Raw genomic sequence first — 23,826 nt, forward strand, 5'->3', positions numbered from 1 at the left:
AAGATTCCCAGCTCAAATTTCTACCAGAAGCCTCACAGATGGGTTTTTCTTTTTTCAGCAGACGCAGGATGCTATTACAATGCAAGTACTTCCTCTGGAGAGAAAAGGGACTTTCAAGTTCTTCTCTGGTCTTCTTTTTCTTTTACTTCTCAGTTAAAAGACCAGAAACCTGTAGACATAGTAAAAACCACAGATTCTTGCAGCTAGATAATTCTATGAGATCACTTGTTCTCACCATTTGTTTTAAAGAGATGGAGGCCGGGCACAACGGCTCACGCCTATAATCCCAGCATTTTGGGAGGCTGAGGCAGGCGGATCATTTGAGGTCAGGAGACCAGCCTGGCTAACATGGTGAAACCCCGTCTCTACTAAAAATACAAAAATCAGCCAAGCATAGTGGCTCATGCCTGTAGTCCCAGCTACTCAGGAGGCTGAGGCAGGAGAATCGCTAAAACCTTGGAGGTGGAGGTTGCAGTGAGCTGAGAGTGGCCCACTGCACTCCAGTCTGGGTGACAGGGCAAGACTCTGTCTCTCATAAAAAAAAAAAAAAAAAAAAAAAAAGAGACAGAAACTAAGCCTCAGCAAAGTTTAAATTCCCCTGAGCTGTTCAACTGCAGGGGTAGAAAATGCATTATCCAGGTGCTGGAGAGGATGTGGAGAAATAGGAACACTTTTACACTGTTGGTGGGACTGTAAACTAGTTCAACCATTGTGGAAGTCAGTGTGGCGATTCCTCAGGGATCCAGAACTAGAAATACCATTTGACCCAGCCATGCCATTACTGGGTATATACCCAAAGGACTATAAATCATGCTGCTATAAAGACACATGCACACGTATGTTTACTGTGGCACTATTCACAATAGCAAAGACTTGGAACCAACCCAAATGTCCAACAATGATAGACTGGATTAAGAAAATGTGGCATATATACACCATGGAATACTATGCAGCCATAAAAAATGATGAGTTCATGTCCTTTGTAGGTACATGGATGAAAATGGAAATCATCATTCTCAGTAAACTATCTCAAGGACAAAAAACCAAACACCACATGTTCTCACTCATAGATGGGAATTGAACAATGAGAACACATGGACACAGGAAGGGGAACATCACACTCTGGGGACTGTTGTGGGGTTGGGGGAGGGGGCAGGGATAGCATTAGGAGATATACTTAATGCTAAATGACGAGTTAATGGGTGCAGCACACCAGCATGGCACATGTATACATATGTAACTAACCTGCACATTGTGCAAATGTACCCTAAAATTTAAAGTATAATAATAATAATAATAAAAAAAAGAAAATGCATTATCTACTTCTGATTCATTACTCATTTTATACCAAGGACCTGAGTTTCAAATTGAAAGTGAGAAATTATGTCCCTGGGCTGATGATCATTAATAACAGTTAAAGCTTATTTCATCTTCATTGGGTGATAGGGCCTATGTTGAGGACTTACATGCATTATTGTATTTAGTACTGATGAAAGATGTAGTTACTAGTATTATCTGCACTTTATACACGAGTAGTTGGAGGCACTGCAAGGTAAAATCCTTTTCCCAAGGTCACATGTAATTTTGCAGTAGAACTGAGATTCAAACTCGCTAAGCTCTCCCAGCTGCTAGTCTTGAGGAGAACACACAGGAGGTGGTAGTGAGGCAGCACGATGTGGCAGAAAGCACTGGCATCAGTTTCCTGGCCCTGGGCTCTCTCCTCATGTGATTCTCAGTCTGTAATCGGAGAGTAATGGGCCTGTCCTAGACAACTGGTGTGGGCAGGCTCATGAGACATGAGAAGTGCTGAGCAGACTGCTATTTAAGTGCCAGTTACTGTTGTCCCTGTCACTTGCAGGAGGAGGGTGGCCAGAAAGCTGAGGGCAGAGAGCCCTGCTATGCTGGCCAGCAGACAAGAGGCAAGGCATGAAAACACCAAACTAAGGGAACTGGGCCCTGTATGAGGAGGGTACAAATTGGAGGGAGGTAGGCAGAATTGCTAAGGAGTCACCAAGAAGGGAAGGGGCCTTACCTCATGCTTCCTGGGACAGACCCTGCAGGCCACAGACAGGGGTGGAACATGCATATTCCTCTTTCTGTCCTTCCGATTTCTCTTCCTGGCCTACATAGAGCATTTTTAGATTAAAAGCCTTTTGATTATGTCTAACAGCCTATATGCCAAATTTAATTGTCTGGGTAAAGTTGATCTCCTACTGAGCTTTAGAAAAAATGTTCAGGCACTTGGTACCCTAAATTAAGACAAATGTGTGCAGAAAGAAATTTTCAATGATTATCCACATTTCTTTTATTCTTTTAATTGAATCAGACTAGTCCCAGCTACTTGGGAGGCTGAGGCAGGAGGATCGCTTCAGCCCAGGAGTTTGGAAGTTTGAAGCTGTTGTGTGCGATGATCGCACCTGTGAATGGCCACTGCACTCCAGCCTGGGCAATATAGTGAGTCCCTTTCTCTTAAAAAAAAATTCCTGTTTTACCTTGAGTCATTCCAAAAATTATTCCTTTTTCACCTATATCTTGAGTCATCCCAAGTCTTTCAGGCAGCACAGGAGCTCAAGGGGACAAGATAACAAAGGATTCCAGGAAAGATCGTAAGGGTGAATGGAGTGGGAAAATGATTTTCAGGACAAGGGAGACTACTGAAAACTCTTGTACTCGACAAAACAGTCTGGCCTGTTTAATTATCCTCTGTTAGAAATATTTATGCAAGGAAGGAAAATGATGACATTCCAACTCCTTCAAGAGAATGTAAACAAAAACCAGGGGATTCCTCAAAGCTTGCTCCCACCCAGCACTTCCTGGGCAGCTCTGTCTTCAGGTCTCCGCAGTGTTTACTGCAGTCATTACAAAAGGAAAAGGAAAGATTGAGAGAAGATTCCTTGCAAAGCACATGATGGATTTAAAACAATGCAACCTCAACTCATTAGTAATCACAGTATAAATGAGTGGAGTTGCAGTAGGGGAGAGGGACTCAGAAAAATAGTTTAACCACTAGCAATCTGTTTACACACAAATAACTGCCAAATCTTGAGTAAGTAGATAGACATTCTCGTTGTTTCCCAGATAACTTAATTTTGGACAGCCACTGACCATGAAATGATAAAAATGTAAATGAAACCACATTTTAAATGAACTAGGAAAGTTCTCAATTTAAAACCTCAGTCACAGTCTCTCAAATGTAACCTGGCAGGTTAGTATTTCTCATACATTGACAAATGGCCAATCTGGCTGGGGTCTGGGTTTACACAATATGGGAGAGGAGTGATGAATAAGGAGGAAAGTGGCAGGATTATGGAAAGCCCTGAATGCTAACACATTTGGACTCTATGTGTGTACGCAATGGATATGAAGTGAATTTCTTAGCTGTCCCTAAATTTATAGGAAGGGTCGAAGAAGAGCAGATGTTGGATTTGGAAGAGCAAAATAATGCACTGTGATAGATGCAATGAAATAAAGGGCTTCAAAATCAGAAGGAGATCAACAGTGTCATATCCTTCACTGCAGAGAAACTAAGGGAGTAAAAGCTGGCAGAGCAGTGAATGCACTAGGCAGCTGTGTGAACAGGTGGAAAGAAGGAGAAGCACCAGGCGCTAACCATTCTTCTTGCCAATTTGATCAAAAGCAAAGAGTGAAGACAACAACTGGAGGGAGCACCTCAACTGAGAAAGATTCCCTAGGGGGATGTGGGGCATGCTGAAGTTGTGGACTGGAGAGAATTTGAAGACCTAAGAGAGAGCCTATGGTAATAGAAGAGGAGAGAAATAGAATCAGGAACACATGTGGATTCTACACTAATGACCACTAATGGCTAAAACACAGCACCAAATGTTCACAAGGATATGGAGCAAATGAATCTTTCCCCATTGCTGATGGAGTGAAAAATGGCGCAATTATTTTGGAGAACTGTTTGTCAATTGATATGGTTTGGCTGTGTCCCCACCCAAATCTCATCTTGAATTGCAGCTCCCATAATCCCCACATGTTGTGGGAAGGACCCGGTGGGACGTAATTGGATCATGGGGGCAGGTTTTCCCCATGTTGTTGCCCTGATAGTGAATACGTCTCACGGAGATCTGATGGTTTTATAAAGTACAGTTCCCCTGCACATGCTCTCTTGCCAACTGCTGCCATGTAAGATGTGTCTTTGCTCCTGCTTCACCTTCTGCCATAATTGTGAGGCCTCCCCAGCCATGCAAAACTGTGAATCCATTAAACCTCTTTTTCTTCATAAATTACTCAGTCTCAGGTACATCTTTATTAGCAGTATGAGAACAGACTAATACAGCAATTTCTGAAAACATTAAAGAAACACCCACAACTCCACACCTATATTTATATATTACATATAAATATAATATACACCTATATATATTACATATAAATATAATATACACCTATATTTATATATTACATATAAATATAATATACACCTATATTTATATATTACATATAAATATAATATACACCTATATTTATATATTACATATAAATATAATATACACCTATATTTATATATTACATATAAATATAATATACACCTATATTTATATATTACATATAAATATATAATTATGTATATAACTATATATTTATATATTACATATAAATATATAATTATATATAATATATAATTATAAATTATAACATATATAATATATATAAATTATATATATTATATATTATATAATATATTACATTATATACTATATAATATATATTATATAATATATTACATTATATACTATATAATATATATTATATAATATATTACATTATATACTATATAATATATATTATATAATATATTACATTATAATATATTATATTATATTATATATAATATATTATATAAGAATTATATATAATATTATTGTATTATATATAATATGTATATTATATATTATATATAATATGTATATTATATATTATATATAATATGTATATTATATATATTATATAATATGTATATTATATATTATATAATATGTATATTACATATAATATATAATATGTATATTATATATTATATATTATATATGAATATATATAAATTTTATATATTATATATTATATATAATTATAAATTATAAATACAATATTATATATAAATAATATATAATATAAATAATATATAAATATATAAATTATATAAAAATTAATATATAATGTATAAATATTAATATATTTATTTATATATTATATAATATATAAATAATATATAATATGTATTATATATTTAAATAAATTAAATATATAAATTGATAAATATATAAATTATATATTATATATTATTTATATAAATAAATATATATTTACCCAAGAAAAATGAACATACAAAGATTGGGAAGTGAATATTCACAACAGCTTTATCCGTAATAACCCATACCTGTAAACAAACCAAGTATCCACCCACAGTAAATGGATAAACAAATTACATAAGATTAATTTCGATAGAATACTACTCAGCAATAAAAAGTAATATGTAACAACATGGATAAGACTAAAAAATTGTGCCACGTGAAAATATCCAGATGCCAAAAATACATACCAAATTACCACTTTAAAATAAAGTTCTAGGCCAAACTAATTTGTCTTAAAAAAAATAAAATCAGAACAGTGATTGCCTCAGGGGAGGTGGACATTTACTGGAAGGAGGTATGGAAGGTCTTTCTGGGGAGATGGAAATTGTCTATGTTATTTTGGGAATAATTATAAGAGCATATAAAATTGTCAAAACTCATTGCACTGAACACTTAAGATTTGTGCATTTTCATACATGTTAGTTATGCCTCAATTTAAAAAAACACACACACACAGGTATAAACACTAGCCTCATGAAGGAGGCAAGATATTAATAAGGCTTTCTTCTATGGGAGAGCAAAGTAAGCGGGAGTCTGTGAACATGCAGGAAATTTTGAGATAGAAAGAAAGGAAACTGTAATATTTCACCCTGAATGACCTGAATATTCTAAGTAAAAGTAAGGGATGAGGTTGTCTTCTGGGTGTGTGTACAGGGCACTGAGGAGGGGAACAGAGGATGCATGCATTAGGGAAACAGGAGATAACATAAAAGACCATAAGGAATGAATTTTCAACAGCTCTTACCCCTAATCATGGTTTTGTTTGCCATGTAGGGATCCCATTCAACTCAGATTTCTATTTTTTCCCTCTATCATTTGATAGATTGGATGACAGTCTAGAGTCCTACATTCTCTACAGGAGTGAAAATTGCTTCTTGGGGTGGGGATGATGGTGGTGAAAAATAATCATAGACATTACAATGGTTTGTGGTCTTTCCAAGCTCAATCCTATGTAACAAATCTTATTCTTGAGTGTTTAATTGGGAAGAAAGCTGATAAGAAAAAATATCGAAAAAAGCTCCTTAAAAGAGGTGAGTATGATAATGAAAAAAAAAACATTGAGAAATATCGGTCTAGGGAAAGCAAAATACAGGTAGTGAAGTAACTTGGGTTGGCCTTGTCAGGCAGGTAAATGTTGGTAAAAGTGTGAAAGAGTCTAAGTTGATGTCACGTGCATTGCTGAAATACATCAGATAAATTAGAGATAGGGTTATAAATTATGAACACAGAAATCAGAGAGAAGAGAGGTTCTAACAGTGATCAAGTGCAGGGCCGGCAGGAAAAAGGGAATGGGAGAACAGCACCTGCCACAGAAGCTATGTTGATGCTCAGGTCTTAATAGAAGGCAACTGAGCAGAGAGAGGAGCGAGGAGGTGGCAGCTCATAATCATGACCCTTTAAAGTGTCAGCGGGAGTGAGGGAGTGGGGAAAAGGGAAAGGAGGACAGAGGTAAGAGTTTAAGCTCAAAGAGGAGCATTTCAGAGTTCAAGTGCTAGAGAATGACAAAGTCTGCATAATTAAAAAGCCAGTGGCCCGGCCATGTTGGTAAATGCTAAGGTAGAACATAAATAGGGGGCCCTGAGGGACGGAAGCACAGGAACTGGGTGATGGATCTTCTGGCTGAAGAGCGCAGCATAGTTTGGTGAGCAATGGAGAGTCACTGCCCTGGTGCTCAAGTCCCTGAGGATGATGGAAGAAGGTACAAGAAGTTGTGAAATGGCAGTGATGAGGATGGTGTTATGAGATGCTGGACTGGGCTTTAAAAGAGCAGGGAGATTGCGTCACTGCACTCCAGCCTGGGGGACAGAGCGAGACTCCCATCTCAGAAAAAAAAAAAAAAAAAGGAGCAGGGAGAAAGAGCTAGAGAGAAACAAACATGATTTGGACAAAGATGAAGGGGAGCACGTGTAATGGGATTGGGACTAGAAGTAACTAAAGGTGGAGGGAACAGGTCACTACCACAGGGGTGGAGAGTGGGGGACAGAATTTCACGCTAAGAGGAAGAGGCAGAAAATGCTCATCTGAAGCTGGTATACTAATACGGTAGTAAGGGTGTCAAAAAGTTTTCTTTATCCGCGTGGCTGGCACTGTCTACTCTCCGGAGCTTCAGTTAAAACACAGAGAAAAACTACTATCTTGAATGTATCAACTTCCTTTTCATGAAATAAAAGTTTGCGTGGCTAGTGCCAAAGGTGTTAGGAAATATATCCCTAGCACTTAAAGATAATGGTTACCTTATTTCTGCCTCCTAATATTTTTTAGATATTCAATTTTCTAAAGGATCAGACTAAAGTAAATCAAATATATGCTGTTATCAAATTCATCTTCTATATGGTTCAATTATTGGACATTCCATTACATTTTCCTCTGAGTTTTGATTATAAGATTTATTGCAATACCTACATAACACTCATATTCTATTATGTGAACAAAAGGTAGTTTTGGCAATAAGGGAGGTATGACATGGTTCTTCAAGAAGTTCTTTTTATATTCCATTTCAGTAATAAACACCAACAGCTATTTTAACCGAGCATTCACAGAAATATTTTTCCCATAACCTGAATTTAAATATTCTATTATATTCTATTGAGCCATCAGGGACTTCCGCTCTGTTCATCCATAAAAAGTTCATGCTAATCTTGCCTATTTTCTTTCTTCTTTTTTTTTTTGACATTTTAAATTCTAAGCAAAGCCAACAAGAATTAATAGAAATTAAGAATGCTGGCATGGAAAGCTGCTTCTTATCAACCTCTCACACTGTAAATGTGCTGCACAGCATCATAACATATTAGCTGCAAAGTCCAGTGAAACGGTCATAAAAGGGGCTGGATATATTTGGATAACACTCAGTGAAGTCTGCTGCTACGAATGGGTCTAAAGCCGTCTGTCACATAATTCCAAGAATTCAAATGAGTTGCTATAAGATTGCCTTGGATGCTCTGATAGAGTCACATCTTATTTAGAGCTTCTGGCCTGGACAAAGACTCATATTTCTTTCAAAGTCAAGGTAATTAATAAACATCTGTGTTGTACAATATAGTAGCCACAAATTACATGTGGCTATTGAGCACTTGAAATATGGCTGGCCTGAGATGTGCTGTAAGTGTAAAGCACACATTGCATTCCAAAGATTTCATTAAAAAAAAAGAATGCACACCATCTCAGTAATATTTTCAATTTCTTATATTAAATTTTAAAAATTATGTTTTAATATTAATCACATGCTAAAATAATTTGAATACATTAGGGTTAAATAAGTATTATTAAAAATAATTTCACTTTTTAAAATGTTTTAAAATATGGCTACCTAAAAAAATGTAAATTACAGGTATGGCTCTCATTTCTACTGGGCCACAAGGAGGCAGTAGAGTGTGGTAATTAGGGGCAGAAGGGACAGGGCTCTCTGTCTTCTATTTCCTCACTAAGGGACTTTGGCATGTTACTTATTTTCTCCAAATCTTAGTTTCCTTATTAATCAAATAGGAATAATGATTGTTTCCTCTCAGGGATTATCAAATATAAACTGTTCACATCTAAAGAGATAACCTGGATTCTCAGAATGAGCATTAAGTTCCAGATTATAAAGAAGGATATAACTTTTTAACTCAATAACTCAAAAGTTAACTCAATGGAGAAATCAATATTGTGTACATCTTAAAGTGAATAAATAGTAAAACAGATTAAGTCAAATCAAATTTAAAGTGTTTTTATCCTCTTCTTGCTTTTGACCCATTGCTATGGCTCAGAAATGTATTAAGGTAAGCAGAAATAAAGCTCAGTTATCTAAGTGCTATTTTCTGGGTCACCTCTCTCTGTTACTTAACAACATAACCTCAGGGTGATGTAAATCAAATTTGCTGTTCCTTTAAGAGAGATGCAGGGTGGTCCTTTCTCCCAAAAGACAATTGCATGCCATTAAACAGTTTAATGTTATGTAATGTTTGGATTGGAAAGCTATTTGGGCACATGGGTAATGGAAAGTGAACAGGAAAAGGAGTTCAAGGGCAGGGATTCAATTCTGGCTCTGCCATAGCCTGAGCCAAGGTCACATAAAACCTCTGAACCTTGGTTTCCTCACCGGTAAAATGGGGATGAGGAAGGCAATATATCTCCTAACAGATCATTTTAAAGATTAAATAATGAATATTAAAAGAACCTTATCTGTAAACTGGAAAGCATTTCAGTGTTAGCTCTTATTGTTATTTTAATCTACTGGATTCTATGACTGACCTATGCTGAGATACAGCCACTTGGCTCTATGGTATAACAGGCAAGAGGAGGTAAACAAGGGTAACTTGTTTGGACCTCTGTTAACTTCTTAGGACCTTGTTTTCTCTTCTTTCCTATTCACTGTAAAGACTCATTGGAAGGGCATCATGAAAAAAAAAGCACTCAGGAAACAGTAAAGTCTTATACAAATGTAAAGCATTGTTGTTGATTTGGATCATCATCAAGAATTGATTTTTACTGAAAAAGAGAGGGGGAAAAATCCTATGTTGGTTACCCAATAACTCCTCTTACTGTGAAAAGAAGCCATTGCCAAGTTCCAAAATGCATTTTTAACTCACATTTACTAACTTAAGATGTTAGCAGTGATAAGATGTGAATTGAAAAAGGAAAGTTAGAGCATCAGCTTTTGCTCAGGTCTTGGCAAAATGAAACTTATAAGAATATCTGCCATTATTTTCAATTAGAGCCAAATTCAGCACCATATTATGATCGTAACTGTAGAACAGCATTCCTAACAAGAAACGCCATTTTGTAGCTAAGCCTTTATTTTTGGTTTCTATGGATAAAATACTCATCTATATGATTTTTGGATATAGCACTATATAATCCAGATACCCCAAAAGACATTTACAGGATTTTATATAACCAGTACACTATTTGGACTGTTAAGGAGGACATATACAGATGCAACAATGACTTATTAAAACACAAATCCTTAGAACTTCACATAAAGAAATACGTGCTCATAAAAGTAGCAGAGTGAAATAACAACATGATAATGATCTGTATCTAGCTATCTACAATAACTAGGTCTAATTTGTGTCACACTGTTTGATTTGCTATTTTTAAAAAGAGCCTCTCAGAACTAAAATATTTTTTCCACCACAGTTGTACACTTGTCTTCATTTTCAGTTGTTTTTCCTTTCTTGTTTTGTTTTTTTAATACACAATTAGTTTTAATATCGCTGTTAGTAGGGATTTGGGCATGGAAAAAGACTGTTGAATGTTCTTACTTTTAGCAAGACTAAAAGTAAGAAAAAGCAGAGCAGTATATTAAGGTGGGTCAAAGAAAATTACAAATTGTAGACTTAACGATAATTAAAACCTACATTGTGCTATAAATATACAAAGAAGCAGGCCAGACACAGTGTCTCATGCCTATAATCCCGGTACTTTGGGAGGCTGAGGCAGATGAATTGTTTTAGCCCAGGAGTTTGAGACTGGCCTGGGTAACATGGCAAAACCCCATCTCTACAAAAAATACAAAAAACTTAGCCAGCCATTGGGAGGGCATGCCTATAGTCCCACCTACTTGAGTCTGGGAGGCAGAGGTTGCAGCAAGCCATAATAATACCACTAAACTCTAGCCTGGGTGAATGAGCAAGACTCTGTCTCAAATATATAGATGAAATAAAATATACGTATAAAGAAACACACCGAATGTGTTTTATTTTCTAGTCTATATTCTCCTCATTCTTTCAGAGGTTCCTCTTATCCCATATAGGACCAATTTATTAGTCATACAGAAAGGAATCCAATGGAAGACCTATGTTTCAGTATACTAGGATCCAAATGTTGCCAATTTATCAGCTCTAAAATTTATTCACGAAAAATTTTATATCAATTGATTTTATATTTCACTGCTTCACAATCTATAAAGGGTTTAGGATTCAGTTCCACTATCCTTTTTTTTTTTTTTTTTTTTGAGACACAGTCTCATTCTGTCACCCAGGCTAGAGTACAGTGGCATGATCTCAGCTCACTGCAACCTCTGCCTCTCAGGCCCAAGTGATTCCTGGGCCTCAGCCTCCCAAGCAGCCAGGACTACAGGCACAAGTCACAAGGCCCAGTAATTTTTTTTTTTTTCTTTCTTTTTTTTTTAAATTATACTTAAGTTCTGGGATACATGTGCAGAACATGCAGGTTTGTTACATAGTTATACATGTGTCATGGTGGTTTGCTGCACCCATCAACCCGTCATCTACATTAGGTATTTCTCCTAATGCTATCCCTTCTCTTGCCCCCTACCCCCCAACAGGCCCCAGTGTGTGATATTCCCCTCCCTGTGTCCATGTGTTCTCATTGTTCAGCTCCCAATTATGGGTGAGAATGTGTGGTGTTTGGTTTTCTGTTCCTGTGTTAGTTTGCTGAGAATGATGGTTTCCAGCTTCCTCCATGTCCCTGCAAAAGACATGAACTCATCCTTTTTTTATGGCTGCATAGTATTCCATGGTGTATATGTGCCAAATTTTCTTTATCCAGTCTATCACTGATGGGCATTTGGGTTGGTTCCAAGTCTTTGCTATTGTGAATAGTGCTGCAATAAACATATGTGTGCATGTGTCTTTACAGTAGAATGATTTATAATCCTTTGGGTATATACCCAGTAATGGGATTGCTGGGTCAAATGGTATTTCTGGTTCTAGATCCTTGAGGAATCACCACACTGTCTTCCACAATGGTTGAACTAACTTACACTCCCACCAACAGCAACCAAGTGGATTGTCAGCATTCTGACAAGCACAGATAAACATATTATTACTCTCCAATTCTGGTCATTTTTACCTTTTAAATTTCCATTTCTGATGTTTGTTAACCTTTTTTTTTAAGTTTAGAAGCTAAATTCCATAACTACCACCACTGTTACTACTATCATTGCCTGGACCATCACCAACATGCTTAGACTATATTAATAAACACACAAGATGCAAAAGCACCCTTTACCGTAGTCTTCAGTAACTTTAATCACACTATCAACCTTTATCAGGACAGTAAGTAAAAAGCAAACACTAGAGGTTATGTCTGAGAATTATTCCTAAGCACCAAAGTCATCACTACTAATTCCGACTAATTCCAGCAAGCCTCACTTTGTTTCTCACCTACAACACAAACTGGATAGAAGTATGGTTAACCATTTGTCTATACCTTCAGAGAATGCTGCTTTTCCCAAAGTATATTATGGAATATTTGTCTTCGGAAATGCCTTCCTTCCACATACACACAAAGAAAAGACACAAATGACTATCCCACAGTCCCTTCTTGAAGATTCACAAAGAATATTAGCATATTAAAGCTTCTTGCCATAAATAAACAATCTGCTTAGCTCGGCATGTTCTCAATTTATCTGACCACGTAACACTTTTCCATTCTTACTCCTTTAGAGACAATCTATGAAAATCTTCCACAACTACTATTACCAGAAAGACACTCTGGGAAATACAGCTTTTGACTGATAAGGAAAAGAAATTGAGATGCATGTTACACCCTCCCAAAGTCTGAAAACCCCAATTGTTCAGCTCCAGAGAGAGGCAAGTGCAGCACAATCAAATGAGTGTTGAGAAGGAAAGAGTTTCCTGGAATCACAAGGCCGCCTGATCGATGGTAAACGTCCCACTTACTTGAGGAGATTCCCCAGATTGAAAAGAGCCCGGTTATGCTGTGGATGCAGCTGGAGAGCCCTCTGATAGTACATCTTTGCCTCTGCTGTGTCTCTCGTCAGTGTTCCAAGGTTGTTCAGCGCACTTGCATGGCGTGGATACAACCTGAAAAGTTAAAAATATTAAGCTGTGATGGTTCAAAAACTTCTAAGTTGGGCACAATTTGCTTGTTTTTTTCCCCGAAGTATGAACAGCCAAAATGAAACCCTGAATTATTCTTGTACTTGAATGGTTTGTGTCCAATCTTACTGGTCAACGACTTTTGCAGCTGAAAGTATATAATTAGGGCAGGGATGCACATATTTATAATTAAATAATTCTTAAATAGTACAAGAATAAATAGTATGTGGATCTACCAGGGTTAAAGACATTTAATAAGATTACTTTCCACTTCTTGTGACAGAAAATCCTCCTTGCCTCAGGTGCTAAGTTTCTAGCTGAGTTTGTGGCCTGGTGGGGCCTCTGACCAGCTGCCTGTGCAGGGTCCACTATTTACACCAGATGCTGAGCAATCCTTTGAGGAGGAATCTTCATAAACATCTTTAAAAACAAAAACAAAAACAAAAACAAAAAAACGGGGTTTTGCTCTTGTTGCCCAGGCTGGAGTGCAGCGGCACGATCTCGGCTCACTGCAACTCCCACCTCCCAGGTTCAGGCGATTTTCCTGCCTCAGCCTCCCAAGTAGCTGGAATTACAGGTGTCCGCCACCATGCCCAGTTAATTTTTGTATTTTTAGTAGAGACTGGGTTTCGCCATGTTGGCCAGGCTGGTCTCAAACCCCTGACCTCAGGTGATCCACCTGCCTCAGCCTCCCAAAGTGCTGGGATTACAGGCGTGAGTCACCACACCTGGCCCATAAACATCTTTGGATTAGAGCATTGGTAAGACTGCAATGACTGAGAAAGGATGATATATAATGTCACCCCATAAAAATAAACTTAATCTCCAAAATGCCTCCTCTTCTCTTTTTTCCATTTTATCTCATTTCCCCCCTCCTACTGCAATTTGGTTCCACCTGTCCTACTACAGCCTCAGACAGAAAATACTAAGACCTTAGAACACTTAAATACAAAAAAACCAAAGGTATGATGAAGTCAAAAATAGCATTCCTAATGTTCAAAAGCAAATGTAAAAGAGGATGAGGTGGACATCAGTATATCAAATTTATACTGATTAAGGTAGGAAAGGAACCAATTTATTTCCTAAACTCAAAACTATAAAGAAGCCAAATCCACACAGCTTAATAATTTAATTGTTTTTGATATATTCAGAGTGGACATAGTTAGCAGTCTGGTAGGTTTGTTCCATCTCTGTCACTCAGAGTACTTTGAATAAGCCGGTGGAGCTGGCTTTTAATGTAGAAACGCCAAGATAACGCCCGAGTAATAAAAACAGGATCTGTACTTGTCAAGCCCCTTGACCATAAAATGCCATGCTTGCCCCCTGTTCCGTACCTTCTAAGAAGATCAGTTTAATTCTGGGACAGAAGAGGTTCCTATTAAAAGGACAGGGAGGACAAGCTGCACAGCTTTTTAATCTTTGCTCTACCCAGAGTCTCTTAAGTTTATTTGACCCTTCCCGACTCCCTTACAAAACAGCTATAAACATCCCTCAGAACTAATATTTCCAGGAAGGCACTCTGTAATGTTCCTCTTGACTGACAAGGGCTAGAATCAATTCAAATGAATATTACATCCTCCCAAAGCCTGAAAGCCCTAATTATTCACAGAAGCTTTGGAGGCTGTTAGGAGAGAGATCTTTAGAGGAAGTCTGGCAGAAAGCACACTGAGCCAGCACATGCGCTGTTGTTTGCTTCTCTCTGATCGCTTTTAATTAGCATAGACAACTTAAGGGTCTCTGATACTGGCCCCATTACCTCCAACTTCAGTTCCTGGGAGACAAGTGCTTGGTGCTCTCTCTGAGATGCCTTTAGAAGATATGAGGCTATGATGAGGGCAAAATATGTTTCTGTACCTGTCCCTTCATTCTATGCCCAGGAAAGTGTCCTGCGAAGCTTGTGTCTAAGAATTGCTTTGGAAGTGGTTGCACAGCACATCACAGCCAGGACTCGAATTCTTCTAAAGAAGCTTTGGTTTTCGTTTGCTTTGTATGTTCAGCAAAACACTGTAACCATCAAAAGATTTAAGGGTTGTCCCATACACATGATGAAGCCAATTTCCATACTCCGTATTTCCTTTACAACAAGCAGTAACAGAAAGCATATCTGGGACATGTGTCTTCCTTTTTCTTAGAGGAGATAATTTCTTAAGATGTTCTCTTTTTCTTATTTATTTAAAGCTCTGAGCCCTTGAAATGAACTTCTGAGGTGAAAACACTAAAGGAAAGGACAGGCTAAATTCAATAAGACCTTCCACCATGGGCTCACCCATGTAAGGTGCCTGTTTGCTCTGTATGCAGCGGGTCATCTCCGGCAAGTTTTAAGCCCAACTTCATGAATTTTATATTCACTCATGACCCCGCTGCCATTTAAATGAACAGCCATGTATTTCAAAGGTCACTGACTACAGAAATGGCTTTCTCTTTCTCTTTTGTTTCCTTCAAATCAGAAACAGAATTCAAGTCCACCCTGAACTCTTAAAAACAAAAGCGAATAGTAAGAAGAGAAGTAAAGAGAAACAGAAGCACTATAAGAGAAAAGGCCTTTACTATGCCTTGTGCTCTAAGAACCAACTTGGAGCTGCAGAAACGTGATGCTCAGGAGGAGGGACCAATTATAGTCAGGGAAGAGGCTCTATGTTAGCAAAGATCCCCAATTCCTCAAGGAAGAAGATTGCTGATATTTACAGGGACTCGCTGATTCTATAACCAAGCAAAGCTCTCCACCTGGAAAATGTGTAGCTATTGCTTATTCCCGGCAATACTAAGGGCCTGCTAGCAATATCCTTTCTCTCTCTGGGTATCTGAGGAGGCTCACCTAATCACAAGCAAACTTTGCATTATTTATGAAACCAAGCTGAATTTCATTAAAAGGATTCTTAACAACCAGGTCAGGAAAAATATCTAAAAAAAAGAAAAATGCAGATGTAAATATTTTCTTAAAACACACACTGTAGAGCAGACCTATGCAAGGACAAAATTTATTTTGTGTGTTTACTTTTTAAATAAATTTGCGTTTGAATTAGCTTGGGCCTAATTCAATCCTGCTCTCTCCAGGAAGGGAATTTTCTATTGGAAAGATGAATAATTTAAGAGATGTCTATGTTGCTACATCAATTGTCAGAATAAATTAAGTCCATTTTGACTTTGCCTTCTACAGGTATGTTTTACAAATGTCCTGATAGTGGTTATTCCCTTCCCCGTCCAGAAAACCTCAACAAAAGATTTGCTGAACTGGAGCAGTGGTGATTTTTCAGGCCTATTTTTTCAGGCCTGTTTGTAAGAGCACTCACTGGATTTTCTTTCTCACAGTATTCTTCAACATTTGAATTGTTTATGAAGATTCTTTAGCTATTTATTATTATTTTGATGAATTCAATTTTTAAAATTTATTATAGAGAAAATGAGTTATATTGTCCAATCTTTCTGGGGTATAAATAAGCTTATTATTTCCTCATTAAAAAAGAAATGTATGGGGCCGGGTAAGGTGGCTCATGCCTGTAATCCCAGCACTTTGGGAGGTCAAGGCTGGCAGATCGCTTGAACTCGGCAGTTTGAGACCAGCCTGGGCAACATGGAGAAACCCTGACTCTACAAAAAAATAAAAATAAAGATTAAAAAAAAAAAACAAAACACATACATATAGAGATGCGGTTCTATGAGCTGAAGAAAAATTTGTGTTCAAGTATTGCGTACTTTAGTTTCTGGATAAACAATATCCACTGAAGCATTTTAGGGGTTCTTAATTTTTAGCTAGTGACATTTCCTTAAGTAGAATTAATAGAGTAGGCAGTCAAGGACATTATTCCTCTCATCTTGTCGCTGAAGAATGAATGTCAACATGTTAAGAGGAGAAAGTCCCTGGGAAGGAACACTTGTCTAAGCAAAAAATAGAAGGCGGGAACAAAAGAAAATGAGTTCCAGAGGATCTAGGATGTGTAAATGGTACTTTACATTTTTAAAGTGCTGTCTCAGACACTGTCTCATTTACCCTTCAAAATTGCTTAAGTAGAACTATTGTACTATTTATTTTACAGTTGAGGAAAGGGAAACTGGGAGAAATTAAGTAAATAATAGATTATAAAAAAAGACATCTCAGTCACTTGAGCCTAGGAGTTTGAGGCTGCAGGGCGCTATGATGGTATCATTGCACTCCAGCCCAGGAGACAGTGAAACCCCATCTTTTAAAGAAAAAAAAAAAAGACATCTCAGAAGCACTTGTGTTCTTAAATGTTAAGAAGGCAGCCGGCTCCTGTAAATCTGTTTTTAAACTTCATTCGTCATTCAACGTTCAGCAAATAAATTAGAGCTTCCATTTGGAATAATTCTTTTCATCTTGTTGTTTCTTTGGCTAAATCATTCAACTATGCTCTTATAGGAACTAGTTCTCAGTGGCAGAAGTGAAATAAACTCAATACCCAGAAAGTTTGGCTACTCAGAATCTTCACTGCAAAAATTTGTCTTCTGTCATACAAAATAATCATGGTGTCTCTGAAAAGCACAGTATTATGGAAAGCTATCTGGGATTAACAACACCCAGTAAGTGTGTAAGATTTACATACATACTTTCTGATTTACCCTTCTTCAGCTTTAACCTCAACTAAAGATCCATAGACATAAGCTGTATGTGAATAAAATCAAGTTTTGAATTTTATGTCAGTTATTTACTTTAAATTTTGTACAATCTGTTCCAGAGTTAAGAATGCTGTTTACTTTTCATTATCTGAATGCCGTATATGGCATTTCATTGTTCAAATAATATTGAATGATGTGCTCTAGTTTGCAATTTCCTTTCAGAGAATACACACCCTGATTTATTTTCAGGGTGCGTATATTTGTCCGATTTTCATACCACACATTAATTTATTTGAGGTTAACCATGCTAAGGTCAGATGTTTATTTTCTATTTCCTGTTGAGAAAATGAGTCCAAAAGAAAAACATGACTGAGAAAAACATTCCACCATAAAACCAGAATTCCACTGGACTGAAAAATATACAAAATAAACTTCATTTCAGGAGTTGACAGCATTATTTCCAACCATATTAGTCTGTGGCATATTTTAAGTGCGTGATTCCTTCATGTTATGAAATTTAAGTCATCATGTTACTAAATTGCACTTGAGTAAAACTGATCATTTTATTAGTCTGCTTGTTAATTGCCATTAACACCGAGCAAATAAGTTTGACCACTTTCATCTTGCACCGTACTCCTTCCGATCCATTACAGATAGCCTTGGGAAAAAGCCTCAACTGCAATTCAGGGAAATGTGACGCACTCTTCAAGAGGGGCCAGCTAAATTATCTGACCTTGCACAATGGATGACCTCCAATAGTGATGCAGAAGGGCTCCTCCCAGTCAATTTTCCAAGACTATGCAGAGTAAAGCCATGGCTCTTGAGTGCCCTTAGGAAATGAATCATTTTAAATGGCTGAACCTGATTCCTGAGAATTTACTGCTAGGGGTTGGGAAGTTTATGGAATTAAGTATTTCTCTATTCCTTTAAATAGAAATGGTGAACATAATTAACCTTTCTCAGAGGCTTGGGGTGAACTTTGGTTTTTGTGGCAGAATAGATAGGAAACTGCTTTGGTGGAGTGGAAAAATAATTGGATTTGGAGTCAGAAGCCATGAGAGGCATTCCAGCTATGTGAGTTTGAATTTATGTCTGTGCTTTAGTTGCTTTCTTTAAAAAAGTAAGCTTAATAACATATTGACCTTCTCTGTGAATAAATGGGCTTTTACATGAACAAATGAGATGGTGGGTATATAAAAATATCCATCACAACACCTGTGACACTACATACATTTAATATTTTGGGGTCAGCTGCAGGACCTCTGCGTGGTTTGACTGGCTCCCTCTGTAGACCTAATGAACCCATGCCAGGCTGAAGCAGCCAGTTCTCCTTCCTCACATGGATTTTTCCTCCTTTGAAAATCACACTCTTCACTGTTGCTGATAGCTTTCAACTTGCTCCCATCAGTCAAAATTACATCCATTATTTCTTCATCACTAACCTAGTGAACACTCAAGTCATTCTGTGTCCATCTGTTTCTCCTATACTGAGAGTTCTCAGATGTGAAGGGCAAGTAACCCTCTCCATTTTAAGAATGTAGGAATGTTCTTTGTCCAGCACTCCCTCCAAAGCCTGTCAATCCTTCACCATCTGAAGCAAATGATCCCCAGAGGCACCAGAGCAATTTTCTCCAAGTTTTTCCAATATGCTCAAGACCAAATGGAATTCCAGACACGTGTAATTGAAAAAGCTATATCCAAGGTTATAAGGACATTCAAAATCCTGTGTGGTTTCTGCGTGACAGATCAATGTGCACCTGGGATCCTTGTTGCACTAACACTTCCTAGCATGAGTGCACTCTGGTTGATGGATTATCTCAGAGAAGAGACAATGGTGGGCAGGAAAAGGATGTTCGTATTCCTAATTAATAACTGCCAAGTAAGGAGATCATGAGGAGTGGGGAGGAGAGTGGGTACATTTTGAATACCCACTGCAGGAACTGGGTATTACTCCTGATATACAATGGGCAGGAGCTAGGGGTGTGAAACATCTTGCAATGCATAGGACAGTTCTGCACAAAGAAAAGTTGTTCTGCAAAATATCAAGAGCTCTGCCATTGAGAAACACTGTTTGTCCTTATGGAGTCGCCCTCTGACTCTAAGAGCCCTGTGATCGAGATTTTATGCATTATGTTCATCCAGACTTTGTTTTCACAAACACGTATTAAGCACGTACAATGTGCCAGGCCGCTTGCTAAGGGTACACAGCATTAAAGAGAAAGCTGTCCTTACCCTCAAGAGTGCCCCGTGGTAGAAGAGAAACAGGAAAACCAATGGACTCTAATGCACTGTAAGGAGAGCAGACAGAGCAGTAAAGCTGAGCTGGAGCTGACAGGAGCATACAGGAGGAGGGCAAATGAGAGGCACCTGAGACATTCACCAAGGTTTTTCCAGGAGAGGTGAAGCTTTACTGGGAGGGGCAGCAATAAAGGGGACTGGGAGTGCGAGGGAGGGGTAAGAGCAGGAAGAGGAAGGAAAGAGTTCCAAGGAGGGAAAGCAAAACCAAACAGAACTTGAGAAACTGAAAGGATTTTATTCTGGCTGAAGCAGAGAATGGAAAGGAGGAAAATAAAGGACAAGCAGCAGGTTTTGGGGAGAAGATGACCAGTCGAGTTTGAGGTGCAGAGGGCAATTCGTGAAAATGTCCAGCTGGGTAGATGGCTCTGATCATCAGGGGAAAGATAATGGTAGAGTCATAGATTTGAGGGTCAACCAGCATATACACAGATGCTAGCAAGCCTTTGGGACTGAAGGAATCCCTTAAAAAAGCAAAGATTGAGAAGAGAACAAGATATAGGGAAGGAGGAGAGGGTCCTGAGAACTCTTCCATTAAGGGTTGGTGGAGGCAGGACAATCTAAAGAAAGAGCAGAAAAAGCAAGAGAGCATGGTGTCACAGATGCTAAAAAAGAATTACTTTAAGGAGGAGGGAGTGGTCAACAAAGTCAAATGCTGCTGAGAGTTAGGTAATTTGATGCCCAAGCATGGTCCATTGGATTTATCTGCATGGAGGTAGCTGGTGACCTTGGGGAGAGCAGTTTCACAGGTGGGGAGGGAGCTGATGCCAGAATGTAGTTGAGTAATGAGAGAAAATAAGGAAGACATTGCAACTTTCTGGGAAATTTTGACACTTGAAAGGTAGGAAGGAGATAAGGAAGCACACAGATGAATGGCAGGAGGAGGAAAACAAGAAATACAGACAGGCTCGGTTTGTTTGTTTGTTTGTTTGATGGTAGGAGCAACTAGAGAATATTTAAATATTAATGGGAAAGTGCCAGGTGAAGGGGAGGAAGCAAAGGATTTAAACAGAGGATTATAAATAAGCTCTGAGAAATTGGAAATTATGGAACCTTGAGCAGAAAAGAAGAGATCAGCCTTAGGCGTGAAAAACGAGCAGGGTAGTAAAAGAGGAAAATCTGAATTAATCAGGGTTCTCTAGAGAAACAGAAGCAACAGGATGTGTATATTTACATTTAGGGAGACACTTATCCTAAGGAACTGGCTCCCATGATTGTGGGGGCTGGCAAGTCCAAAATCTGCAGGGTAGGCGGCAGGCTACAAAGTTACACAAAGTTATACTGAATTTGTATTTATAAAACTGGGCAGGCTGGGGACCCAGGGAAGAGCTGCAGTTAGAATCCTGTGGGCAGGATTTCCTCTCCTTCCAGGGAAGTCTGTCTTTTTCTGTTAAGTCCTTCAGTGGGATGGATGAGGCCCACCCACATTCTGGAGGATAATCTGCTTTACTCTAAGTCTACTGATTTAAATGTTAATCTCATCCAAGAAGTACCTTTGTAGGAACATCTAGAATAATGTTTTACCAAATTATCTGGGTATCATGGCCCATCCAAGCTGACATGAAATTATCCATCACAAGTCTACCCCTTGCCAATCTAGCACCTAGGAAGAGGAAAAGATAGAAGTAATTTAGGATCTTCTGCTATTGATGGCATTTAGGTTTTACATTATACCTCAGTTACCGTTTAAAACATTCTAGGTAATTCACATACTTTAAAAACACAGTATAAGGCCGGGTGGAGTGGCTCATGCCTGTAACCCCAGCACTTTGGGAGGTAGAGATGGGTGGATCACATGAGGTCAGGAGTTCAAGGCCAGCCTGGCCAACATGGTGAAACCCCGCCTCTACTAAAAATTCAACAATTAGCCAGGCGTGGTGGCAGGTACCTGTAATCCCAGTTACCTGGGAGGCTGAGGCAGGAGAATCGCTTGTACCCAGGAGGAAGAGGCTGCAGTGAGCCGAGATCGCACCACTGCACTCCAGCCTAGGCAACAGGAATGAGATTCCGTGTCAAAAAACAAACACAAAAAAACCACAGTATAAAGAAGTTTGTACGTAGCATTGTTCCATTCAACAAGTATTTACTCAGTGCCATGTTCCTGGCACTCTCCTTCATGCTAGGGATAAGGACAAAGATTTCTGCTTTCATGCGGTTTACTGGGTAGAGGAGGGACACAGACAATTAACAAAATGATAGGTGAGTAGAGTGGAGGGTGATAAATGGAGAAAAATGAAGGAAAGAGGGGGAACAGGGGATGCTGGCGGTGCTTGCGGTCTTCAGTGGGGTGGTCTGGGGAGGCCTCATGGAGAAGCTGATGACACATATGAGGAGTGCTGAAGGGTGTGAGGGAGGCAGCCATTGAGGTAAGGGAGAAAGGGTTCTGGGAGGAGAGAACAGAACGCAGAACCCCTGAAACAGGAAGGTGATGTGGCTGGCATGCATGTGCCTGCAGCCCAGTGTGTCTGGAGCCAAGTAAGCAAGAAGAGTAGCAGGAGGTGAGTCAGGGGAAGCAAGGGGGCAGGAGGTGCAGGGCGAGCATGGAGGCTGCTGCAGGGCCTCCCACTTTCCCTGTGAGTGAGGTGTGGTGGCTGGAGCCTTCTGAGCTCCAGATTGCTGTGAGTGGGGCTCCAGCGGGGCTGGTCTTGAACTCCTGACCTCATGTAATCCACCCATCTTGACCTCTCAAAGTGCTGGGCCACCCCACTGAAGATCCCTGGGGCTGCTATATTGAGAACAGACTGAAGGGAAGCAGGGCAAAGGTGAAAACCACGACACCAGTTAGGAACATATTGCTGCAGTCTAGGTGAGAGGTCGAGGGGACAGTGGAGGTGGAAGGAGGTGGTCAGATTCTGTGTGTGTTAGTCATATTTACTGAGGGTGTCATTGCCCTCATTGCTTAAGGATATTGCTTTAAGTCTTTTATATGAATTATCTTGTAATCCTCCAACCCTATGAGGTAGGTAGCATCCCTATTCTCATTTTTAACAGTAAATCTCAACCCTATTTTGCTAAACCTGCCATATTTACTTACACAAGAAATCACAGCCGGTGTAAAGTTCCCCTGCAAGGCTGAAGTGCATATTCTCCTGGCTGCTAGGAGTGTTGGCTGCTGGCAGCTCAGAGTCCAGCTCCTCTCTGGGCATTGCTGTCAGCCTCAGGGAGTTGCCTCCCCAAGGCTAGACTCCCGTCCCGGATGCAGCGATTGGTTGAAAGGGAAGTTTAAAGGTAAATCTCTTGCCTCCATTCATGACACTTCTAAGGGGACATCCCAGTTCCAGAGCTCTCCATGGGATCAGCTGAGGCCTCTGTTGGAACTGCGTTCTACTCAACATCTCCTCTCTTCTGCTGCCCTGGTGTTCCTGAGGGTGCTCCTTAATAAACTTCCTACTTGCAAATCTTTGCCTTGGATTCTGTTTTCTGGGGAACCATACATAAGAGAGTTTTTAAAATGAAAAAGTGGTCTAAGATAGCCAGAGAAAGTGAAACTTTTCTGAAAATAAATTACTGAGATTTGATTTTGAAATTGAGTTCATAAGTATGGCCACAATGTGACTTAAATTCTGTTTTTTTTCTAAATGAAATAATGTTTAATTTCCTGAGCTTATGAATAAAACTGCCAGATTTAATTAACACAGTATATATATAGTGAGAATGTAATTTCATCAACAAGAAGCAACAAAAATAATTTCGTGCCTACTTGTGATATTAGAAAGCATATTTGAGCTTTTATACATGAAAATACCACATCAGCTGAAGAACACATCTCCACTTGTTAAACCTGTCTAACAAATGGT

The 23,826-nt window shown here is 38.8% G+C and overlaps 1 protein-coding gene across 5 annotated transcripts in view; it reads right to left on the reverse strand.

Annotated features, from left to right (window-relative positions):
• Positions 1–23,826, reverse strand: part of TMTC1 (transmembrane O-mannosyltransferase targeting cadherins 1) — a 285,567-nt gene that overhangs the window by 44,310 nt on the left and 217,431 nt on the right. For all 5 annotated transcript variants that reach the window (XM_024256984.3, XM_009247587.4, XM_054527036.2 and 2 more), the window contains one exon: positions 13,004–13,147. In XM_024256984.3, coding sequence (XP_024112752.1) covers positions 13,004–13,147 — 144 coding nt within the window. The remainder of the gene's footprint in view (positions 1–13,003; positions 13,148–23,826) is intronic.

Source organism: Pongo abelii, chromosome 10, assembly GCF_028885655.2.
Source record: "Pongo abelii isolate AG06213 chromosome 10, NHGRI_mPonAbe1-v2.0_pri, whole genome shotgun sequence".
Taxonomy (NCBI): Eukaryota; Metazoa; Chordata; class Mammalia; order Primates; family Hominidae; genus Pongo; species Pongo abelii.